General features: G+C 29.9%; 1 protein-coding gene and 1 long non-coding RNA gene across 2 annotated transcripts; both read left to right on the top strand.

Moving 5' to 3' along the window:
• The first annotated feature begins 484 nt into the window (after positions 1 to 484).
• On the top strand, positions 485 to 1,774 carry LOC117910026 (rust resistance kinase Lr10-like). The gene is made up of 2 exons (XM_034824079.1): positions 485 to 497; positions 553 to 1,774. The coding sequence occupies exons 1-2, from the start codon at positions 485 to 487 to the stop codon at positions 1,665 to 1,667; spliced, it is 1,128 nt and encodes a 375-aa protein (XP_034679970.1). The 3' UTR covers positions 1,668 to 1,774.
• A 15,447-nt stretch (positions 1,775 to 17,221) lies between these two features.
• On the top strand, positions 17,222 to 20,555 carry LOC117910014. The gene is made up of 2 exons (XR_004650513.1): positions 17,222 to 17,431; positions 20,329 to 20,555. It is a non-coding gene; the product is annotated as an uncharacterized LOC117910014 (long non-coding RNA).
• The last annotated feature ends 442 nt before the right edge of the window (positions 20,556 to 20,997 follow it).

The raw sequence follows: 20,997 nt of genomic DNA, 5'->3' as shown, positions 1-20,997 counted from the left end.
ATTGATAAACCAGCAAAAGGTACTAAATCCCGCTTCTTCATCATTTTCACCTTGCAAGCCCTTTCTTATCTCCTACTATGATTTTAATATGCAAATGAAATTTTCTATGGTATTTCTTATGTATGTTCTGTTTGTACCATGAAATTGGATTGAACCCTTATGGATGTGAACCAAATTAACTACTATACTAATGGATATGAACTTGCAATATTATTTATTCATTACAAGCTAGCTACAACAATTAGGCTTAGCTAAAACAATCTAACCTATAGAAAGGACTGCAAAGGCCAAGGCTAAAATCTGAATACACCAACAATAATTATACTCATGTTACAATGTCATGTAATCTATTATGATTTTACTAATTAATAAAATACAAAAAGCTAATAAGTTTACTGTCTTTTGCAGGTGCTCCAATAGATAAAATAGTGCTTACAGGTGATTTCCTATTCATCTTCTTTTCAATAATGAGGGTGACATCACGATGATGATTCTTAGTTTGTTTCTTCTTTTTTATTTGCTTACAAAAACTTTTTTTTTCCCAATGTGCAGAAGTAATCCTTGGTTTCCTTCATTTCACTTTCGGAATCTTTATAATCTTTATTGTCTATCGCTCTAATAAGTTGAAAAGAGAGCATAGAATAAATGTTCAAAAATTTTTGGAAGATTATAGAGCTCTCAAGCCCTCAAGGTACTCCTATGCTGATATTAAAAAGATCACAAATAATTTCAAGGACAAACTAGGTCAAGGAGGCTACGGGACCGTTTATAAAGGAAAACTCTCGAATGAAATTTTTGTTGCAGTGAAGATCCTTGATGATTTCAAAGGGAACGGGGAAGAGTTTATTAATGAAGTGAGAACAATGGGTACGATACATCATGTTAATGTGGTTCGCTTGCTTGGGTTTTGTGCAGATGGATATAAGCGAGCTTTGATTTGTGAATTTTTACCAAATGAGTCACTAGACAAGTTCATATTTTCAGCATTTGGTAATAATTATTCTTTGGGTTGGCATAAGCTTCAGGATATTGCTATTGGCATAGCTAAAGGTATTGAGTATCTTCACCAAGGTTGTGATCAAAGAATCCTTCATTTGGATATCAAACCTCATAATATTTTGCTTGATCATAACTTTAATCCAAAGATTTCTGATTTTGGTTTAGCAAAATTATGCTCTAAGGAGCAAAGTGCAGTATCTATGACAGCAGCAAGGGGGACCATGGGTTATATTGCACCAGAAATGTTATCAAGAAATTTTGGGAATGTGTCTTACAAGTCAGATGTTTATAGTTTTGGTATGTTGTTGATTGAAATGGTAGGAGGAAGGAAGAATATTGATGCTACAGTAGAAAATACTAGTCAAGCATACTTCCCAGAATGGCTCTATAATCATTTGGATCAAGAGCAAGAGGTACACATTCGAATTGAGGACGAAAGTGATATTAAAATAGCAAAGAAACTAAGCATCATAGGGCTTTGGTGTATCCAATGGTATCCAATAGATCGTCCTTCCATGAAAATTGTGGTTGGAATGTTGGAAGGAGAAGAAGGCAATTTAGTTATGCCTCCTAATCCTTTTACCTCTATGGGACAAACAAGGACAAGTGTTAGAAGACGCAAAACATCTATCCAACCAGAGTTGACAGTCATATCAGAAATAGAATAAAAAGTTGTCTATTATGAGTGTTTAATTTGGTTAATAATCATGTTGTAATAAATGGTGATAATGTAATCTCGTTATTTATTGCTATAGTTTAATAAAATAGGCTGCTTTTGAGGCTCCACCTTTATTAATTGTTTCTTTCCTTGCACTAATTGAGATTTTCTAGGAAAGTTTGCAGATGGATTTCAAAAAATAAAAAATGTGGAAGACTCTTAATCTCCAAAGAGAGTAGGCTTTGAGGTTACGTAAGCAACTATAAGGGAGCTTATTAAAAAACTAGCCTCAAACAAATAACCTCAATCATTATGTCTTGCTTTATTAGGAGAAGCTTCAGTACTATTAAGGTAGCTAGGAGGAGTTAAGAAAAAAAGGAAAAATTTTATGTAGACAAGTTTTCATCTTGGAAACTAGAGCTTTGCATCATAGAAAGAATAAAATGAAACATTGAGAGGTTTTCAGACTTGTTCTCATGTGATTTGTTGCCTTGTTACTTGCGGAGATCTCACAACATTATTTTGCATCTTGCAAATTAGATCTGAGAAATTGCAAGGTTAGGTTCTCACAAGAAAATTTGAGGCATGGTGGATAATATTTTCAAAAATAATTTTAAAAAGTAAGTTTTTGAGAACAATTCATAAAAACAATTTTATATCATTTTTAGGAATAAAATTCTATTTGAAATTCTAAAAAATGGTTTTCTTCATTAGTTCTTGGTGAATGTAATTTTCCATGCAAAATGCAATAAAAAAAACACCAATCACTCTATTTTCATGATATTTTTATTCTAAAATTTGTTAGATGTATTTTTGAGGTTGGAAAATTATTTTTGCTTTAAAAAATAAAAACTAATTTTAAAAAAAATTTCAGAAAAACCTTCAGTGTGTTAGTTGAAAGTATGTCTTTCCTTATCGGAAGCCACTTAGATTAGTTCTTTGGGAGTTAGGGTTTGTTATTAAAAAGTTTCCTAACTCGATGGTGGATATAACTACATTGTTGAATCATGTGAACCCTATCTATTGCTATGTGTCTATTTTCTTTTTCTTTTTTTTTTTAAAAAAAATACTTTAAAATTTTTAAATCATCCCCACAAGCATCATCATTTCAAGAAGTCTATGAATTTTTATAATCGACTATTTCTCACTAATGGTCGTGGACCATATAGTCCATTGTATGTATGTGACCAATTTCTCACTATGTTTCATTCTTTGTGTGGTCCATTATATATAGGGTCTATTTTCAATTTGTGTGGTTCACACGACTATATCGTCCATTATGTGTGGTCCATTGTATATGGGGTCTATTTTCAATTTGTGTGGTCCATTGTATATGGGGTCTATTTTCAATTTGTGTGGCCCATTGTATATAGGGGTACTCGTCGAGTTCATTTTCTTGGCACTAAATGGAGATTTGTCCTTGCACTTGGAGAGACTTGATTCTTTTGCCTTCTGAAATATCCAATGAGCTGGATGAGATAAAGGGAATAACCCATGAACCTCTCAATTATGAATTTGTATGAAAACATAGGAAATGAATTTCAGGAAGAGCATAAATTAATTGATTTTTTGGTTTTGTCTTGCTTGATTGACATTAAAGCCACCAAGCTAGTTCATAATATAACTAATTTTTATGAATTTATAAACCTCCAAGCTAGTTTAACGGGTTCTATCTTATCTATACAACTTTTTCCATGGAATATTAGGTACCAATCAATTCTTTGAGCAACATGTTGTCATCTCCATGGAATATCTCAGTCATTGTGTTATGAATCTTATCATATTTTTTGGATACTGGTTATGACAATGAATGTCAATTGGCGTTCAGTCTCCTAAGTCCCTAAGGGCCCAATGAGGAAAGAAACTAGTGGATGTATCATTTTTTAAGGTAAGGGGCTGCAACTTGGACTCATGAGATATCATTTTTTGTTTGTAATTGTATATCTTTCTCTACATGCCTACCTTTAGAGTAAGTTAGATCAAGTGACTTTAAATTATTCTAGTTTCAATTAGCATTCTAGTTACCTTCATGGAATTTGCTTTTAATAGTGAAACCTAATTCTAGTTTCAATTAGCATTCTAGTTATCTTCATGGAATTTGCTTTTAATAGTGAAACCTAACTTGGTATCCCTTTCATTTTCCAATTTGGAAAAGATGTCTTTAGTTAATTAATGTAAGGTTGTCCAAATTCTAATTTTAGTATTTATTAATTTCCTCATAAATTTTATAATTAGTTTTTTTATGATTTTTCTTTTAATAATAAGGAAACAATAAGCTCTCTAGAGCATGTCATTGCTTAATAAGAAAATTAATGGTAAAAAATGGAAAATTGATGTTGTAAGCCTCAATTTCTTGAAGGAGATTTGTTTAATTTATCTTAAAACTAAATAAATTGTAATTTGACTTACATTTAGATAGAACTTAATTTTATTAAATATTTTATTATATTTTAAGACTTATGTTAAAAGATAAGCATGATCTAAATTCAAAAGTGAGTCTAAAAAGTAGTCTATTGTACAAACATCGATCCCATTCATCATTAACCATTGCTTACAACATTTGCTAACTACACATTCATAAATAATAATAGAAAAGATATTTTTGTTTTCACTATGAAATTGACTTGTAAACAGGTGAATATTAGCCTAACTTGTTCTTAGCAAGTGAAACATTAATGATTCTTGTACATGGGTTATTAGTTTTAAGATTTCATTGAAACTATTTGCTTACAAAGGGGGCGGCACCATGACTAAACAAAACGAAGGGAAGAAGGGAAAATTTTATAGAGAGAAAATCAATATAGAAAACTAGTTGATCAAGAGGTTTGGGTTTAGATTTTGCTTTAACAATTGTCTTAACTTGTTAGAGGTTTCAGTGAAGGATCATACACTCATCATGTAATATAATTTCATCTAGATTGATTTGAAGTAGTATATAGGATAACCATAAAATCCAAACAAAATTTATTTTACCAAAAAATATTTTTAGTAATTTCAATCCTAGCCTTAGTCAACTTGCATGACTTATACTTTTTATGGAATAACATGTTTCTAGGCAAATACTCCATGTTTTAATTGAATCATAACTTGTTCATGACTTCATAGAATAAGACATTTGTTGGAATCTTGACACTAGTTTAATGCATTTGTCTTATGTATAGACTTTTTTTTTTCTATTCATAGAATGACAGGTATGAATGTGGCTAGTCTACTTTTAGTAGCATTTAAAAAAAATTAACTTATGAGAATAGTCTTAACATATTTCTTTATATTTTCTAGAAAATAAGTATTTGTAAACAATTTTCTTATTCTATGTTTCCTCAAAGTACTATACTTTTATGTACATTGCAATATTTTGAGTTCAATCTTTATATATATGTCTCTCAAAGTGGTTTTGAGTTTAGCATAATGATCTTTTGAGTAATAATTGATGGAAGCATGGGACAAATTATCTTTTATTTTATTTTTAGTAATTACACATCTTTATGATATATATCCCATCTCAAAGTAATTATAATGATTTCCCTCCCTTCTTTGTGTTTTCTTTCTATATCTTGCATTTTCTAACCCAAGACCACACTTTTGTATGTTAACCTTTATCCAACTTACAAGGCTTTGGAAATACTCATGGGCACCATATTTTTCAAAATAATTGATTCAAACTTTAGTTTTACAAGCAAATCATGACAACCTTCTTATTTTTTGTTTACTTTATCTAAGGGTGCATGCTATGCTCTTAAGGTCATATTAACTTTATTAATTCTTTTTATCATATCAGAATCTAACAATCTCATGAAAAATGCAATCTACATATATTTTTTATAACAAATTTATTTCTTATATTTATTGGATCTCTTAGATATTTCTTTCAAAAACATTTCATATTAATCACTTTGAATAACCAAAATAAAAAATAAAAAAATCTAATATATATATATATATATATATATATATTATAATATATTATATTTCATTAATATTTTGTCCTAGTCTAGACCATCAACTAAATATGACCTTAATTTACGTAATTTCATCATTTGCATGTGTTCAACATTCATAGAAAGTGATAAATAACATTTAGTTTTTTCTCACAATGATATGGAGAACTAAGTAACTTTTAAGATTGAATTTTCCTGGTTGCATGAAGAAGTTGCCAAGGCAACTTCTCAATCAAGATCAATTAATATCTTATTTGGACAATCAAGCAAGACAAAACCAAAAACATTATTTGTCACCTTCTTGAAATATACTACCCACTTTTCCACGAAAATCCATATTTGAAAAGTTCATAGATCCTTCCCTTAGTCATAATTCTCAATGCAAAGAAGTGAAAGTCTTTCGAGGGAAGAACAAATATCTATTTATTGCTAAGAAAATTCATTGGTAGACATTTTTTTTGAAATTGAGACATGTATATGGACCATATGGTTTATGACAATATAGTGGTCAATGTTAACAAAATCGATCTCATTGGAATTGTTGAAGGAATATGATGCTATCCATTTATTGCTAAGAAAATTCATTCGTAGGTCATTGTTTGAAATTGACACATGTATAATGGACCATATGATTTATAACAATGTAGTGGTCAATGTCAACAAAGCCAATCTTACTAGAATTATTGAAGGAATATGATGATTGAAAGGACCTGCTAAGAAGTTTGATCCACATACAAGGGTTGTTGATGTAATACTGAGCATTCATAATCTTCAAAATAATTAATTTATAGTTTAGCCTTATTTGCAAATCATAATAACCTTTTTATTTTTTATTTTTTATTTTTGTTTATTTTACCTAAGATACATGCTATTCTTAAGATCATATCAACTTTATTTTATGTTTGGTTTTAGAATGGATAAGATAAATGATTATTCATTTTATTTATCACATCCCTTTATATGGGATTTAACAATCTCAGGAAAAACATGCAATATATATGGCTTTTAGATAATAAATTTATTTATCATATTCATTGGATTTCTTAAATATTTCTTTTGAAAATTTTTTCATTTTAATCACTTTGAACAAAAAAAAAAATCTAATTTTAAAAAATAAAATTTGTATTCCAAAAAGAAAAAAAAAAAGCATATTTATATACTATAATACTAATTAAAATTATATGTATGTATATATGAAACACAAATTAATAGTTTATCCCCTAGTCTAAACCCTCAATCAAATATGACCTTAATTTATATAATTTCATCACTTTGCATGTGTTTAACATTCATGAGATGGTGATACATAATATTTCCTTTGCCTTAAGAAATATCCAATGAGCGAGAAGAGATAGAGGGAAGAAGCCATGAATTTCTCAATTATGGATTTCTATGAAAAGATAGACGATGAATTTTGGATAAATTTCAAGTTGAAATGAATTTCATTAAAGCCACCAAATTGAAATGTCAAGCACTGCTACGGAAGTTTTTTCAGTCTACCTATCCATAGATTAAAAAATTAATTAATTAATTGATTTTGAATGCTAGTGGGGCTCAGACCTTCTTGAAGTAGCCAATGAAATTACATCTTTACACCTAATTTGAAAGATCTAACTTGAAAGATAAAGTCACTCGCTCTGAAGGAAAAGTCACTGACTTTACAAGAAAAGGCTAATGGGGAATGGAGCTCACTTTCTCTATAACTAACTAAGTAATTATATATGTAATATCATATATATATATATATATATATATATATATATATATATATATATATATAATATTATTTTCAAGAAAATATGATATTTAAAGATATGGATATATAGAGAAAATAATATTTTTATATTTATTAAAATATATTATACTATACTAATATTTGATGTATTGAAGGTGTAAATAATAGAATAAAAAACATATCCTATCCTAATGTTTCAAATTTTTTAAATAATATATGAATTGCATCCAACATTATTATTAAACAAGATATAATCTCTCTTATGATTCAATATTATTTAAAGACTTTTCCATCATTTATTTTAAATTTGTTAAATATATCTCGTCCTAATGTTTCACAATATTTTAAATAATATATGAATTGCATCCAAACATTTGTTTTTAAAAAAGATATGATCTCTCTTACAATTCAACATTATTTAGAGACCTCTCCAATCTTGATTTTAAATTTGTTAAACAATCTCATCTTGATGTTTTACAATTCTTTAAATAATATATGAATTGCATTCTAACATTTATTATTAAAAAAAAGATACAATCTCTCTTACCATTCAACATTATTTAGAGACCTCTCCCTTGTTTATTTTAAAATTGTTATTTTAGAGTTTATACTTATGAAATTATTACATGTTGTTAAATGATATATATTAAGTTTATATATGATATATATAAAAACATTTTTATATATGTATTACAAAAAAGAATTTATGATCCATTAGATATGCATCCCATCTTTTTTATGTGGTTGTTAAATATCATGTGGAGGAGATACGGGGAAGAGGGTGAATGCATTATCTCACCTTTTATCTTTATTCTATATTCTATCCACCAATTTAAACATTAATTAGAGGGCATAGTATATATGGTTGAATAAAGTTAATAACAAGCCCTTTCAAGTAATATGATTGAAGGTTTAGCTCCTCCAAGATTAGTCTTGAACAATGGAAATGCGAGATAGAGATAAAGAAAGGCGTAAAACCAATCGAAAGTTAGAGAAAAAATTGTTTAGAAAATGTTATATCAATTTGTTCATAGTTTTTTATTCTTCTATAGCATTGACTATCATAGTCAGTATTGAAGTATGATGATGACTAGGTACATCAACTTGCCCACAATCTTTGATTTTTCTATAGCATTGACTATCATAGTTAGTATTAAAGTATGAGGGTGACTAGGTACATCCACTTGCCCATTGTGTTTTATTTTTCTACAATGTTGACTATCATAGTAAGTATTGAAGTATGAGAGTGACTAGGTACATCAACTTGCCTATAGTGTTTGATTCTTCTATAACATTGACTATCATAGTTAGTATTGAAGTATAAGGGTGACTAGATACATCAATGTGCCCATAGTGTTTTATTTTTCTATAGCATTGACTATCATAGTTAGTATTGAAGTATGAGGGTGACTAGGTACATCAACTCGCCCACTATGTTTGATTTTTCTAAAACATTGACTATCATAGTCAGGATTGAAATATGAGGGTGCTTAGGTACATGAACTGGGTACATCCATTTGCCCACAATATTTGATTCTTCTATAGCACTGATTATCATAGTCAATATTGAAGTATGAAAGTGATTAGGTACATCAACTTGCCCATAATTTTTGAATTTTCTATAGCATTGACTATCATAGTCAGTATTGAAGAAAGAGGGTGACTAGGTACATATAGCACTGACCATCGTAGTTAGTATTGAAGTATGAGCATGACTAGGTACATCAACTTGCCCACTATGTTTGATTTTTCTATAACATTGACTATCATAGTCAGTATTGATGTATGAGGGTGATTAGGTACATCAACTTGCCTATAGTGTTTGATTCTTTTATAGCATTGACTATCATAGTCAGTATTGAAATATGAGGGTAACTAAGTACATCACTTGCCCACAGGGTTTGATTTTTCTATAGCATTGACTATCTTAGTCAGTATTGAAGTATGGGGGTGACTAGGTACATCAACTTGCCCATAATGTTTGATTTTTCCATATAGAATGTTTTGTGGCTAGCCAAGCATGGTGATCTATTTAATTACAAGACATACCCACATGCTTGTGAAAGAAAGGAGGTCCTTGCAAGTTGTTATCCTATTTAATAGGTGAAGTATTAGAATTATTGAAAATAATTGTCTTAATTATGCATCTATGTAACTTTTTATTATATTAAATACATGCTTCAGACATTGTTACTAAATATTGGATTAAAACATGAATTTCCTAAGTAATTAAAATGACTACTCTTGAACTTGAATTCCATTATTTCTCATTTTAGCAAAATAAATAAATAAAATCCCTTTTATAGATGATAATTGCTGCAAATTGTTAAATTGTTGGAAGAGGCATATTATAGGGTTTTGCTTTGATATTTTGGTGCTACTAAATAGATTGAACCAATTTAGTAGGCTTTTACACTCTCCACATAAGACAATTATATGTTATCTAATGGGGATTGAGGACGAAAATTTCACTTCAAGGCATGATGAAAGTTTTTTTTTCTTCAAAGAACAGACACAACTAAAGTTGATCTCAAAAGCAAATCCATAAATGTATTAAGATCAAATCTGAAATTTCAAAAGGAGGGAAAAAAGTAACAAAGAAAAAAAAAACTCATATTTGGTATAAGTATATAATATAATTGATTTTTATGAATTTCTAAACCTCCAATCTAGTTTAATAGGTTATATCTTATCTATATACCTTTCTCCATGGAATATTAGGTACCAATCAATTCTATTGGCATCATGTTTCCATCTCTACTTCAAGTCATATTTATGCCTGGACATCTGTGGATAGACCTAATACCAATGCAAAGCAAGTGGAGTCGCAAAATTTCTTAGCCATTGCATTACAAATCTTATCATCTTTTTCGGATTCTAGTTATGACAATGACTAGCATTTGACACTCAGCCTCTCAAACTTGACAAGTCCCTGTGGGACCAATGAGGAAAGAAATTGATTCATGCATCATTTTATCGTGGGGGACTACAACTTGGAACCATGAGAGATCATTTTTTGTTTGTAGTTGTATATCTTTCTCTATGCACTCACCTTCAAACATTCAAATAATTCTCCTTTTGTGAGTTTAGATTATTATTTTGCCTTTGTGGAATTTGCTACTACATTTCTAGTGAAACCTAACTTGGTATCCCCTACATTTTTCTAATTTGAAAAAAGTATACCTTTATTGACTAATGTAAGGCTCTTCAAAATCTGATTTTGATTTTGTTTATTTCTTCATGAATCATATCATCGATTTTTCTTATGAATTTTCTCTTAAGAATAAGGAAATTAGTAACTCTCTAAAAGTACCTCATTTCTTAATAAGAAAATTAATGGTAAAAAAGGACATCAACTTGCCCACAGTGTTTGATTTTTCTATAGCATTGACTATCTTAGTCAGAATTGAAGTATGGGGGTGACTGAGTACATCAACTTACCCATAATGTTTGATTTTTCCATATAGAATGTTTTGTAGCTAGCCAAGCATGGTGAGCTATTTAATTACAAGACATACCCACATGCTTGTGTGAAATAAATGAGGTCCTTGCAAGTTATCTTATTTAATAGGTGAAGTATTAGAATTATTGAAAAAAATTGTCTTCATTATGCGTCTATGTAACTTTTTATTTTATTAAATACATGCTTTAGACATTGTTACTAAATATTGGATTAAAACATGAATTTCCTAAGTAATTAAAACGACTACTCTTGAACTTGAATTCCATTCTTTCTCATTTTAGCAAAATAAATAAATAAAATCCCTTTTATAGATGATAATTGCTGCAAATTGTTAAATTGTTGGAAGAGGCATATTATAGGGTTTTGCTTTGATATTTTGGTGCTACTAAATAGATTGAACCAATTTAGTAGGATGTTACACTCTCCACATAAGACAATTATATGTTATTTAATGGGAATTGAGGACGAAAATTTCACTTCATGGCATGATGAAAGTTTTTTTTTTTTCTTCAAAGAACTGACACAACTAAAGTTGATCTCAAAAGCAAATCCATAAATGTATTAAGATCAAATCTGAAATTTCAAAAGGAGGGAAAAAATAACAAAGAAAAAAAAACTCATATTTGGTATAAGTATATAATATAATTGATTTTTATGAATTTCTAAACCTCCAATCTAGTTTAATAGGTTATATCTTATCTATACACCTTTCTCCATGGAATATTAGGTACCAATCAATTCTATTGGCATAATGTTTCCATCTCTACTTCAAGTCATATTTATGCTTGGACATCTATGGATAGACCTTATACCAATGCAAAGCAAGTGGAGTAGCAAAATTTCTTAGCCATTGCATTACGAACCTTATCATCTTTTTTGGATTCTAGTTATAACAATGACTAGCATTTGACACTCAGCCTCTCAAACTTGACAAGTCCCTGTGGGACCAATGAGGAAAGAAATTGATTCATGCATCATTTTATCATGGGGGACTACAACTTGGAACCATGAGAGATCATTTTTTGTTTGTAGTTGTATATCTTTCTCTATGCACTTACCTTCAAACATTCAAATAATTCTCCTTTTGTGAGTTTAGATTGTTATTTTGCCTTTGTGGAATTTGCTACTACATTTCTAGTGAAACCTAACTTGGTATCCCCTGCATTTTTCTAATTTGAAAAAAGTATGCCTTTATTGACTAATATAAGGCTTTCCAAATTCTGATTTTGATTTTGTTTATTTCTTCATGAATCATATCATCGATTTTTCTTATGAATTTTCTCTTAAGAATAAGGAAATTAGTAACTCTCTAAAAGTACCTCATTTCATAATAAGAAAATTAATGGTAAAAAAGGACATCAACTTGCCCGCAGTGTTTGATTTTTCTATAGCACTAACTATTTTAGTCAGTATTGAAGTATGGGGGTGACTGGGTACATCAACTTGCCCATAATGTTTGATTTTTCCATATAGAATGTTTTGTAGCTAGCCAAGCATGGTGAGCTATTTAATTACAAGACATACCCACATGCTTGTGTGAAAGACAGGAGATCCTTGCAAGTTGTTATCCTATTTAATAGGTGAAGTATTAGAATTATTGAAAATAATTGTCTTCATTATGCGTCTATGTAACTTTTTATTTTATTAAATACATGCTTTAGACATTGTTACTAAATATTGGATTAAAACATGAATTTCCTAAGTAATTAAAACGACTACTCTTGAACTTGAATTCCATTCTTTCTCATTTTAGCAAAATAAATAAATAAAATCCCTTTTATAGATGATAATTGCTGCAAATTGTTAAATTGTTGGAAGAGGCATATTATAGGGTTTTGCTTTGATATTTTGGTGCTACTAAATAGATTGAACCAATTTAGTAGGCTTTTACACTCTCCACATAAGACAATTATATGTTATTTAATGGGAATTGAGGACGGAAATTTCACTTCATGGCATGATGAAAGTTTTTTTCTTCTTCAAAGAACTGACACAACTAAAGTTGATCTCAAAAGCAAATCCATAAATGTATTAAGATCAAATCTGAAATTTCAAATGGAGAGAAAAAAATAACAAAGAAAAAAAAACTCATATTTGGTATAAGTATATAATATAATTGATTTTTATGAATTTCTAAACCTCCAATCTAGTTTAATAGGTTATATCTTATCTATACACCTTTCTCCATGGAATATTAGGTACCAATCAATTCTATTGGCATCATGTTTCCATCTCTACTTCAAGTCATATTTATGCCTGGACATCTATGGATAGACCTTATACCAATGCAAAGCAAGTGGAGTAGCAAAATTTCTTAGCCATTGCATTACGAATCTTATCATCTTTTTTGGATTCTAGTTATGACAATGACTAGCATTTGACACTCAGCCTCTCAAACTTGACAAGTCCCTGTGGGACCAATGAGGAAAGAAATTGATTCATGCATCATTTTATCGTGGGGGACTACAACTTGGAACCATGAGAGATCATTTTTTGTTTGTAGTTGTATATCTTTCTCTATGCACTCACCTTCAAACATTCAAATAATTCTCCTTTTGTGAGTTTAGATTGTTATTTTGCCTTTGTGGAATTTGCTATTGCATTTCTAGTGAAACCTAACTTGGTATCCCCTGCATTTTTCTAATTTGAAAAAAGTATGCCTTTATTGACTAATGTAAGGTTGTCCAAAATCTGATTTTGATTTTGTTTATTTCTTCATGAATCATATCATCAATTTTTCTTATGATTTTTCTCTTAAGAATAAGGAAATTAGTAACTCTCTAAAAGTACCTCATTTCATAATAAGAAAATTAATGGTAAAAAAAGACATCAACTTGCCCGCAGTGTTTGATTTTTCTATAGCATTGACTATCTTAGTCAGTATCTTAGTCAGTATTTCTTCATGTAATGTATTTCTTGTGTATTAAATTTTAATGAATATGTCCAAGAATATTCTCGCAACCCAATTTATAGTTCAGCTACACACAACTCTATAGATCACCTTTCAATCAAGTAAGAGTAACTAATGTCCATCACATTCAAGATAGAAAGTATTGCACGAAATAGTAATAGAATTAGATCTAGGAAACTTGAAAATAAGAGTCCCATCCACTACACCCATATAGAGTTTCTTTTGTTTCTTTTTTCTTTTCTTTTTTTTTTTCTTTTTTGCCTTTACCACTTTTTTATTGGACTGAGAAGTAAGCCTAATTAGTTATATAATGACTAAATTATACTGAATGGTGATGGCTCGTTGGAGAACTTTGCATCGAATAAAATGGAGATCGATTTCGATGTGTTTACTCCTTTCATGAAACACTGGATTTGCTGCTAGCTAAGTAGCACTTTGGTTATGACACCATATCAATGGTGAAGATAGGGTAGGTATCCTAACAATAAAGGAGTTAGAGAGTCAGGTGAATGCTTGATCTTGAACTTTATCAATACAAATTACCAATGGACCATATGTACTAGACCACGAAAAATATTAGATTGTGGGAGAAATGAACCATATGATATGTGACCATGTAGTAATCATTGAGAAAGGAAAAAAACATGGACTCAATAGATTATGTAATAATAATAATAATAATAATAATAGACTCAAACTCTCTCAATATATGGTATATATTGTTTAACCTAGGCAACAAAAAGCCCAGTGGCTGAGGACCTTGATGCAAACAAGCTTGTCTTAGCCGAGAGGTCTGAGGGTTCCTCCATGTGTTTAAGATTAACTGCATTTAGGCCAGAACATCAAATCAATGGAACAATCTACTCTGTTTCACTAGACCAAGCCCAATGGTAGGTCCATAGGCAGAGCTTGGATCATGTGCTAGTCAGGCCGAGTTAGGCCTGATACAAACCTAATTTGATCATGGCAGCCCAATAAGATAATTATTTTCCTTGTTTTGTGTTTTTCTAATTTTTTTTGTTTGTAGTAATTAATTATATTATAATCATAGCAATCATTGTAACTATTTTTGTTATTAAATTTTTTTGTTCCATTATTTCAGAATTTCTAATTTTATTTGATAAATTAATTCTTCTTTATCATCTATTGAATCTTTACTTAAACTTATTTTATTATAAGTTTATTTATCTATTTTTCTTCCATTTTGTTCTTACAACTTTTGTGTCCTTATTTATGTTTTCCATAAATATAACAATAATTTAAACAAAAATAATAATTACTTGGAGATATACCAAACAAAACATACACTTCTTCAATGAAAAAAGTGACACAAAATTAAAATATAAATTCTAAAGAATTAAGACTAAATTAAAACAAATTTAGAATTGTAGGATTTTTTTTAAAAATTATTTGATAAATTTTAGCTTTTTAAGCTATTAAAGTAAAATGAGGGTTTATCCCTTATTTTTAATAATATATGAAAAATTATTTATATAATAATGAAAAAAACTTTGGAACGTTTTCTTAGTTCTTTTAAAAAATTTCTAGTTGAAAATTATTAAAGTAGTAATGAAAACTATAAATTATCATTCTTTCTTCTTCTTCTTATTCTTTACCCTATTGCAAATTCTTTATTTCCATATCTAGTGAGTCAATTCTTTTGAAGGTTTTTCTTTGCATTTGAAGGACTTTAATTCTTTTACAATGACAATGTGGAATAGGCTGGATGAGGGAAGAGGTCATGACCTTCTCAACTCAGCTTCATCTTTATGGAAAAGTAGGTAGTGTATTTCTAGAAAGGGAGAAGGAATTTTTTTTTTTGCTTTTGTCTTGCTTAACTGACCATAAAGGCCACCAAATTGAAAAATGAAGCACTACGTTTGATGATGCATGTAGTGCCGCTAGTTTGTAGGAAAAGGATAGCAGGGAATTAAGCTAAATTTATCAAAAATTATATTCAAAGGTTAAATCCCGAATATCATGTCTTTATCTTCGTGTAGGAAAGGAAAAATGTGTAAAATGAGTTTAAAATAACATATAAATATAATTTATTAATTTTAAATTTATTTTTTAATTTTTTTCTTTTTTTCTTTTTATTGTGTTCTCTCAAATTTTCTAAGAACTAAATAATGCTTTAGTTTTGGGAGTTTCTAACTCCAGTTTTTATCCAAAAACCTCAGAAGAAATTGAGCACATGAAATAACGTTTTTCTTAAAAATTCCTCATATATACTAAGTGGTCATCATAGAAAATAAACTATGACTTGTAACTGAAGCATAAGCATTCCAACAGTAGATATGAGCCAAAGAGGGGGACGGAAATTCCCAACCCCATTCTCCCCACAAAAAAAGAAACAATAATAATTGTCCAATTGCTTCCTACTTTCTTACTTTTAGGGTCTGCCTTTCCTGAAAGGGCTCCGTTTGCAGACCTGATTTCAGTTTTTAAAGACAGGGTCTCTAGAATTAATATGCAATATTTGGTCCTTAAAGGCCCATCAGACCCATGAGCTAGCTGGTAGGGTAGGACTAGCTAGCTTGGATTTGGGCTAGCCCAACACGTTTGAGGCCTACCATCATCAGAGCCCAATTTGGCCGAGGAGGCAACTTTATGGTCAACACAAACTATTTGGGCTAGAGCTTTTTGTTTATATGAATTGCTATTATTACTATGTCTATTTGTGCAATTAGAAATCTTGTGCATGAGATTGATGAAGACTTGACCATTGTTGATATTGGAATATTAATTGAATTTATAGATAAAATAGAAATTAATGTTGGGGATAATCACGTAGACCACTTGTTCATTCTTTTCTAGGTAGTTCCATATATTAAGTAAGGATTAAAATATCTGAAATTAGATAAATATTGGTTGTTGAAATCTAGGTACAAAAATAAAAAGTATTTGTAGTAATTTTGTTTAAATTTAGATAAATTTTGATAATTAATTTTTTTATATTTAAATGATATTTATATTAACTCAAGAAAAAAGAACAAAATACAATACCAATGGCTATGAATGTTAATTTCTTATTTTAAACTTAAAAATTATTAAAAAGACAACTTAACTCTACAACATTAAGTGATCGGAGAAATACTCAATTTAAAAAAATAGCTTTCAAACAAATCTTTCATTTTCTTGTTTTATAAAAAGCAAAATAGGGTAGTAGAGCATATCAATGGAACTTTGTCAGAAAGAGTTCCATGTATGTTGTCAAATGGTAAATTGAGAAAAAAAAAAAACATTATAAATTCCCACATCATTATGGCTGAGGGTGGAATGGATCGCTACTGTAAAAGCTCATATAGCTGGGGAAGGAATAGGTTGCTGCTATAAAAGTTGTAATAGCAATATATGGCCCAATAGACACAACCACATGGGCTGGGTTGCTGCTATAAAAGCTCTAATAGCAATATATGGCCCAATAGGCACAACCACATGGGCTTGTCCGCGACCATAGAGCCACGATATAAGCACTATCTCTCCTGCCTAATTTAGACTGCTGAACCTACTGAGAGCAATGTCTTTTATCATTCACTCTTCTTAGCCACCATTAGAGACCATTGAACTTTTCTCCCAAAGCCATAACACCCATCCTCATCACTGTATATTTCTCCGACTAGATTGTTGTCGTCATTGACGTCCTCATCACTGAGGGGGCTGAGATCAATGACCAACTCGCTCAACGACCAATTTCTTTAGCCACTTCATCGCCCACATCTTCCAGGTATTCTTTCATTCCTTCCACGGCTTCACACTCTGTTATTCCTTTCTTTCTTTCTTTGATTTCAAATTAGGTTTCTTTTCATCACTTCTATTTCCTCCCATCTCTCTTTTTCTGGTTAGGGTTAGGGTTAGGGTTAGGTTTGTGTTTGGATTCCCTGTATATATTTACTAATTATTATGAGCATCAATCTCTCACCATACTTTCACATACCTCATCTCTGCACTCTTATTCTTCTTTCCATTTTTCATGTGCATCGAAGCTTAGCTTGGAAGCAATGATTGCTCGTGCCCCTTCTCTTTTGTGTTTTTTTGTCTTCCATGCATAAGATGAAGTTGAAAATTTTAGTGATATGAAATTCAATGGAGTCTGCTATTATTATAGTGCCTTGTCTGCGCCTAATGAAATCAAAGGCTATGGAAGCTTCGGATAGAGCAAAGCTCTTCATTTTGCACCCTAATTCGGATTCTACACTTTGACTCATCTTAATCTTGTTTCTTTTTTTTTTTTTTCATTTTATTTATCTATTTATTTATTTTTTATTTTGAATCCATCAAAGTAGTAAACCCCCTTAGACTACTTTTGTTCTTCATGTAAACACTCAAAAGAAAGGGAAAAATGAATATTAAGTTTATCGATATTAATGGGTATTGACTAGAAGCATTTTGTCAAAAATCTGAAAATTCAGATGTTGAAATTCATGTCATTTAACTATATTTATATCATGTATAATTGCTATTTAGAGAAATATTTGATAGGTTTTGGGGTTTATGCAATTTTGAAGGAGGGAAAAGGCTTCCTAATTTACCTCCCTCAATTTTCATTTCTTAGGATTCAAGTGGTAATCTAAAATGGACTTCAACATTTGTTTTCACCAACCATTCTTTTACTTCTATACAAATCCTGTTATCTCATGTATGGGGCAAATGCAATTTTGTGATTTTCTAACTTCTTAAAAATCAGGAATTGATTTTTTAGGCTCATTTTTTCATTTTTAATTCAGCTGATTGACATAAGCTTGATATTTGTTCTTTGAGTGGAAATTTTGATGCTTATAGGAGAGACACTTTACTTAATTTATCTACTAGGTTGAAGGCATTTGCTTTTTCTTCCTGCCAATTTACTAATTATCGAATTCCTTTTCTTTCTGGTTGGTTTTTCCCTTTCCTTGCTGTTTTCATTTGAGGCCACCATATCTCAGGCAATTCACATCCTGAGAGAGTTAGCTACAAATCAAGGTATAATAGCCAAGATTGGCTTATAAATATCTGAGAATGATAATCTTACCATTCTTTCATTCTCTTTTATTGAGCACCTCTTTTCCTTAATGTAGAATATTTGAAACTCAATGGTACAAAGAGATACAAAATTCAGAAGCAGTTTTATATTTCACATATGTCATAGAGGTCTAATTGAAAGAATCAAACTTTGAATCTTAGGTGTTCAGTTATATGTTATAACATGTCTGACAAGTCTAATCCATCTAATTTGGCAAATCAGATGTTAGCAAGATAAGGGTTAGCTTAGGAGGTCCCACAGCACAAGACAAGCCACTTGTGAGATTAAGCAGTCTGATTTGGAATACATTGTTTGGCTTCACAAGTCAATACAAGGCAAAATTAAAACATTAATAATTTGATTTTAACCAAAATTGATGTCTTAACCACCATGTTTCCTTTCTAAATGGATTAAGATGGTTCAATTTGAATGGATCCTAATTAATTGGGAGATTCAAATAAGGTCACTTGTTGTTAGAAATCGTTGCGAAGAGGAACTAACACAAACTTTTGATCAAACTTTGCCCTGCATCATGTTTGGCCCTCGAACCCATATTTCACCTAATTGATTTGGTGGAAGAGGCTTCAATGTATCTATGCTAACTATTTGGGGTTCATCTTTTTTTCTTTTGGTTGATCATTCTCTTTTTTGCTTTTTTTTTCTTTGTTCCTTTTTGGTTTTCAAGTTACAAATCATTTAATCAAAGAAATGATAACCAAATTTTTTTTTACTTTATTTTAATGTACCTTCATTTTTTGGGGTGCTAGGAGTCTTGTCTAGTGTTTTTTTTTTTTTTTTCCTGTTTTTCATGTTTTTGGGTTTTCTCAAAATATAATGTAAACTTCAAAGTTCCATCAGAGAAAAAGAAAAAAAAAATGCAATCCCCATCAAAGAAACAAAGATTCATTTAATGATTTCATCTTACTAGTCCCTCTATCCATATATTTGAAAGGGGTTTACTATTAAGCTTCTTGTTTAGCTATTTGCTAACATCAACCAATTGCCAATTGTTTAGCAATTGGGGCTGCCATCTTTCTAACCTCATCATACAAAGGTGGACAATTTGATATCAGCTTACTGGTCTGGAAGAAACTCAATTTTTTTTTCCCTTTTGTCCTTTTTTTCGTTTTTGATATTGAATATGCTAATGCTAAATGTGATTGCTATGATAGTGCATTACTTACAATAAGCATAAGAAAATTTTAAAAATGAATTTGTTTATTAACTTAATCTGTTCTATAGAGCAATTTTATCATGCAATGATTTTTCCTTTCTTTCTTTCTTTCTTTTGATCATTGTATGAATTATTACAATAATAATAGTAATAAATAACCAGTAATAGTTTTTATAATATAAAGTTTTATGTGAAAAGAAATGCTTAAGAAATTAAGTTTTTTCTAAGAAAAAAAATGAAAAAAGGAGTGAAACAGAAAATACTTTTTTTTTTCTTGTATTCACATAATTGGAAGTATCCTAAAATGATAATGAAGTATATAGAGCATCTTCTTGAGTCAATTTTGGTCTTCAAATATTAAACTTGTGAATTTACTTGTTGGCTTTGTATTTAGTCTACCCTGAACTCGATGTTTGAATCTGAAATCCTGTTCAAATTTCCATTGCAGGTAGTAGTCTGATGCATTTCTCTGAGGTTATGATCTTTCCAAAATCCTCCCTAGTTAGATCATAAGTAGAATGAAAATTTTAGAGTCCTAAGTATGGCCTTTCTAAGGTTCTCTTTTAAAATACAAGTTAATAGGTTCATTATGTTGCATCACTAGTTTGTTATCTCTTAAATTCTATTATTATTATGTCTGCATTCCTTATATTGACAAATTGAAAAATACCAGTAGACATTGCTTTATATTTTTCTTATAAAGCAACCAGATTTTTTATTATACTAAAAACAATCTTTATATTTTGGTTTTTTAAATTAGGTGTTTATTACATGTTCTAGGCCTAAGCAGTTAGTAATTTATTCTTTAAAGATGGTTTGTACTTATAAGTAGCTATCCAAGTCAAATAATCAGCAAATTGAGCTTAAGGTGAAAATTTTCAAATTACAAAAATTTTACATTTGTCAAAAGAAATGGAAAAAAACCAAGTTCTTATGTGGAATGTTTATTTTTATTGATCTTAAAGGCTAAGTTCTTGGCCTGACTGCTGAAGAAGTTGTTGGACCGGTCTAAGCAGGTGAAGTTTGAAGCATTTAAAATAAATTAGAAGACCTGCAGAATGATAATTATTTGCTAGTAATAATAGTTGTAGCCTCAACCTTCTTTTGTTTTTGATAT

The sequence above is a fragment of the Vitis riparia genome, unplaced genomic scaffold, assembly GCF_004353265.1.
Source record: "Vitis riparia cultivar Riparia Gloire de Montpellier isolate 1030 unplaced genomic scaffold, EGFV_Vit.rip_1.0 scaffold541_pilon_pilon, whole genome shotgun sequence".
Lineage (NCBI taxonomy): Eukaryota > Viridiplantae > Streptophyta > Magnoliopsida > Vitales > Vitaceae > Vitis > Vitis riparia.
Note: the sequence above shows the minus strand (reverse complement) of the source record. Positions and strands in the feature narration are given on the sequence as shown.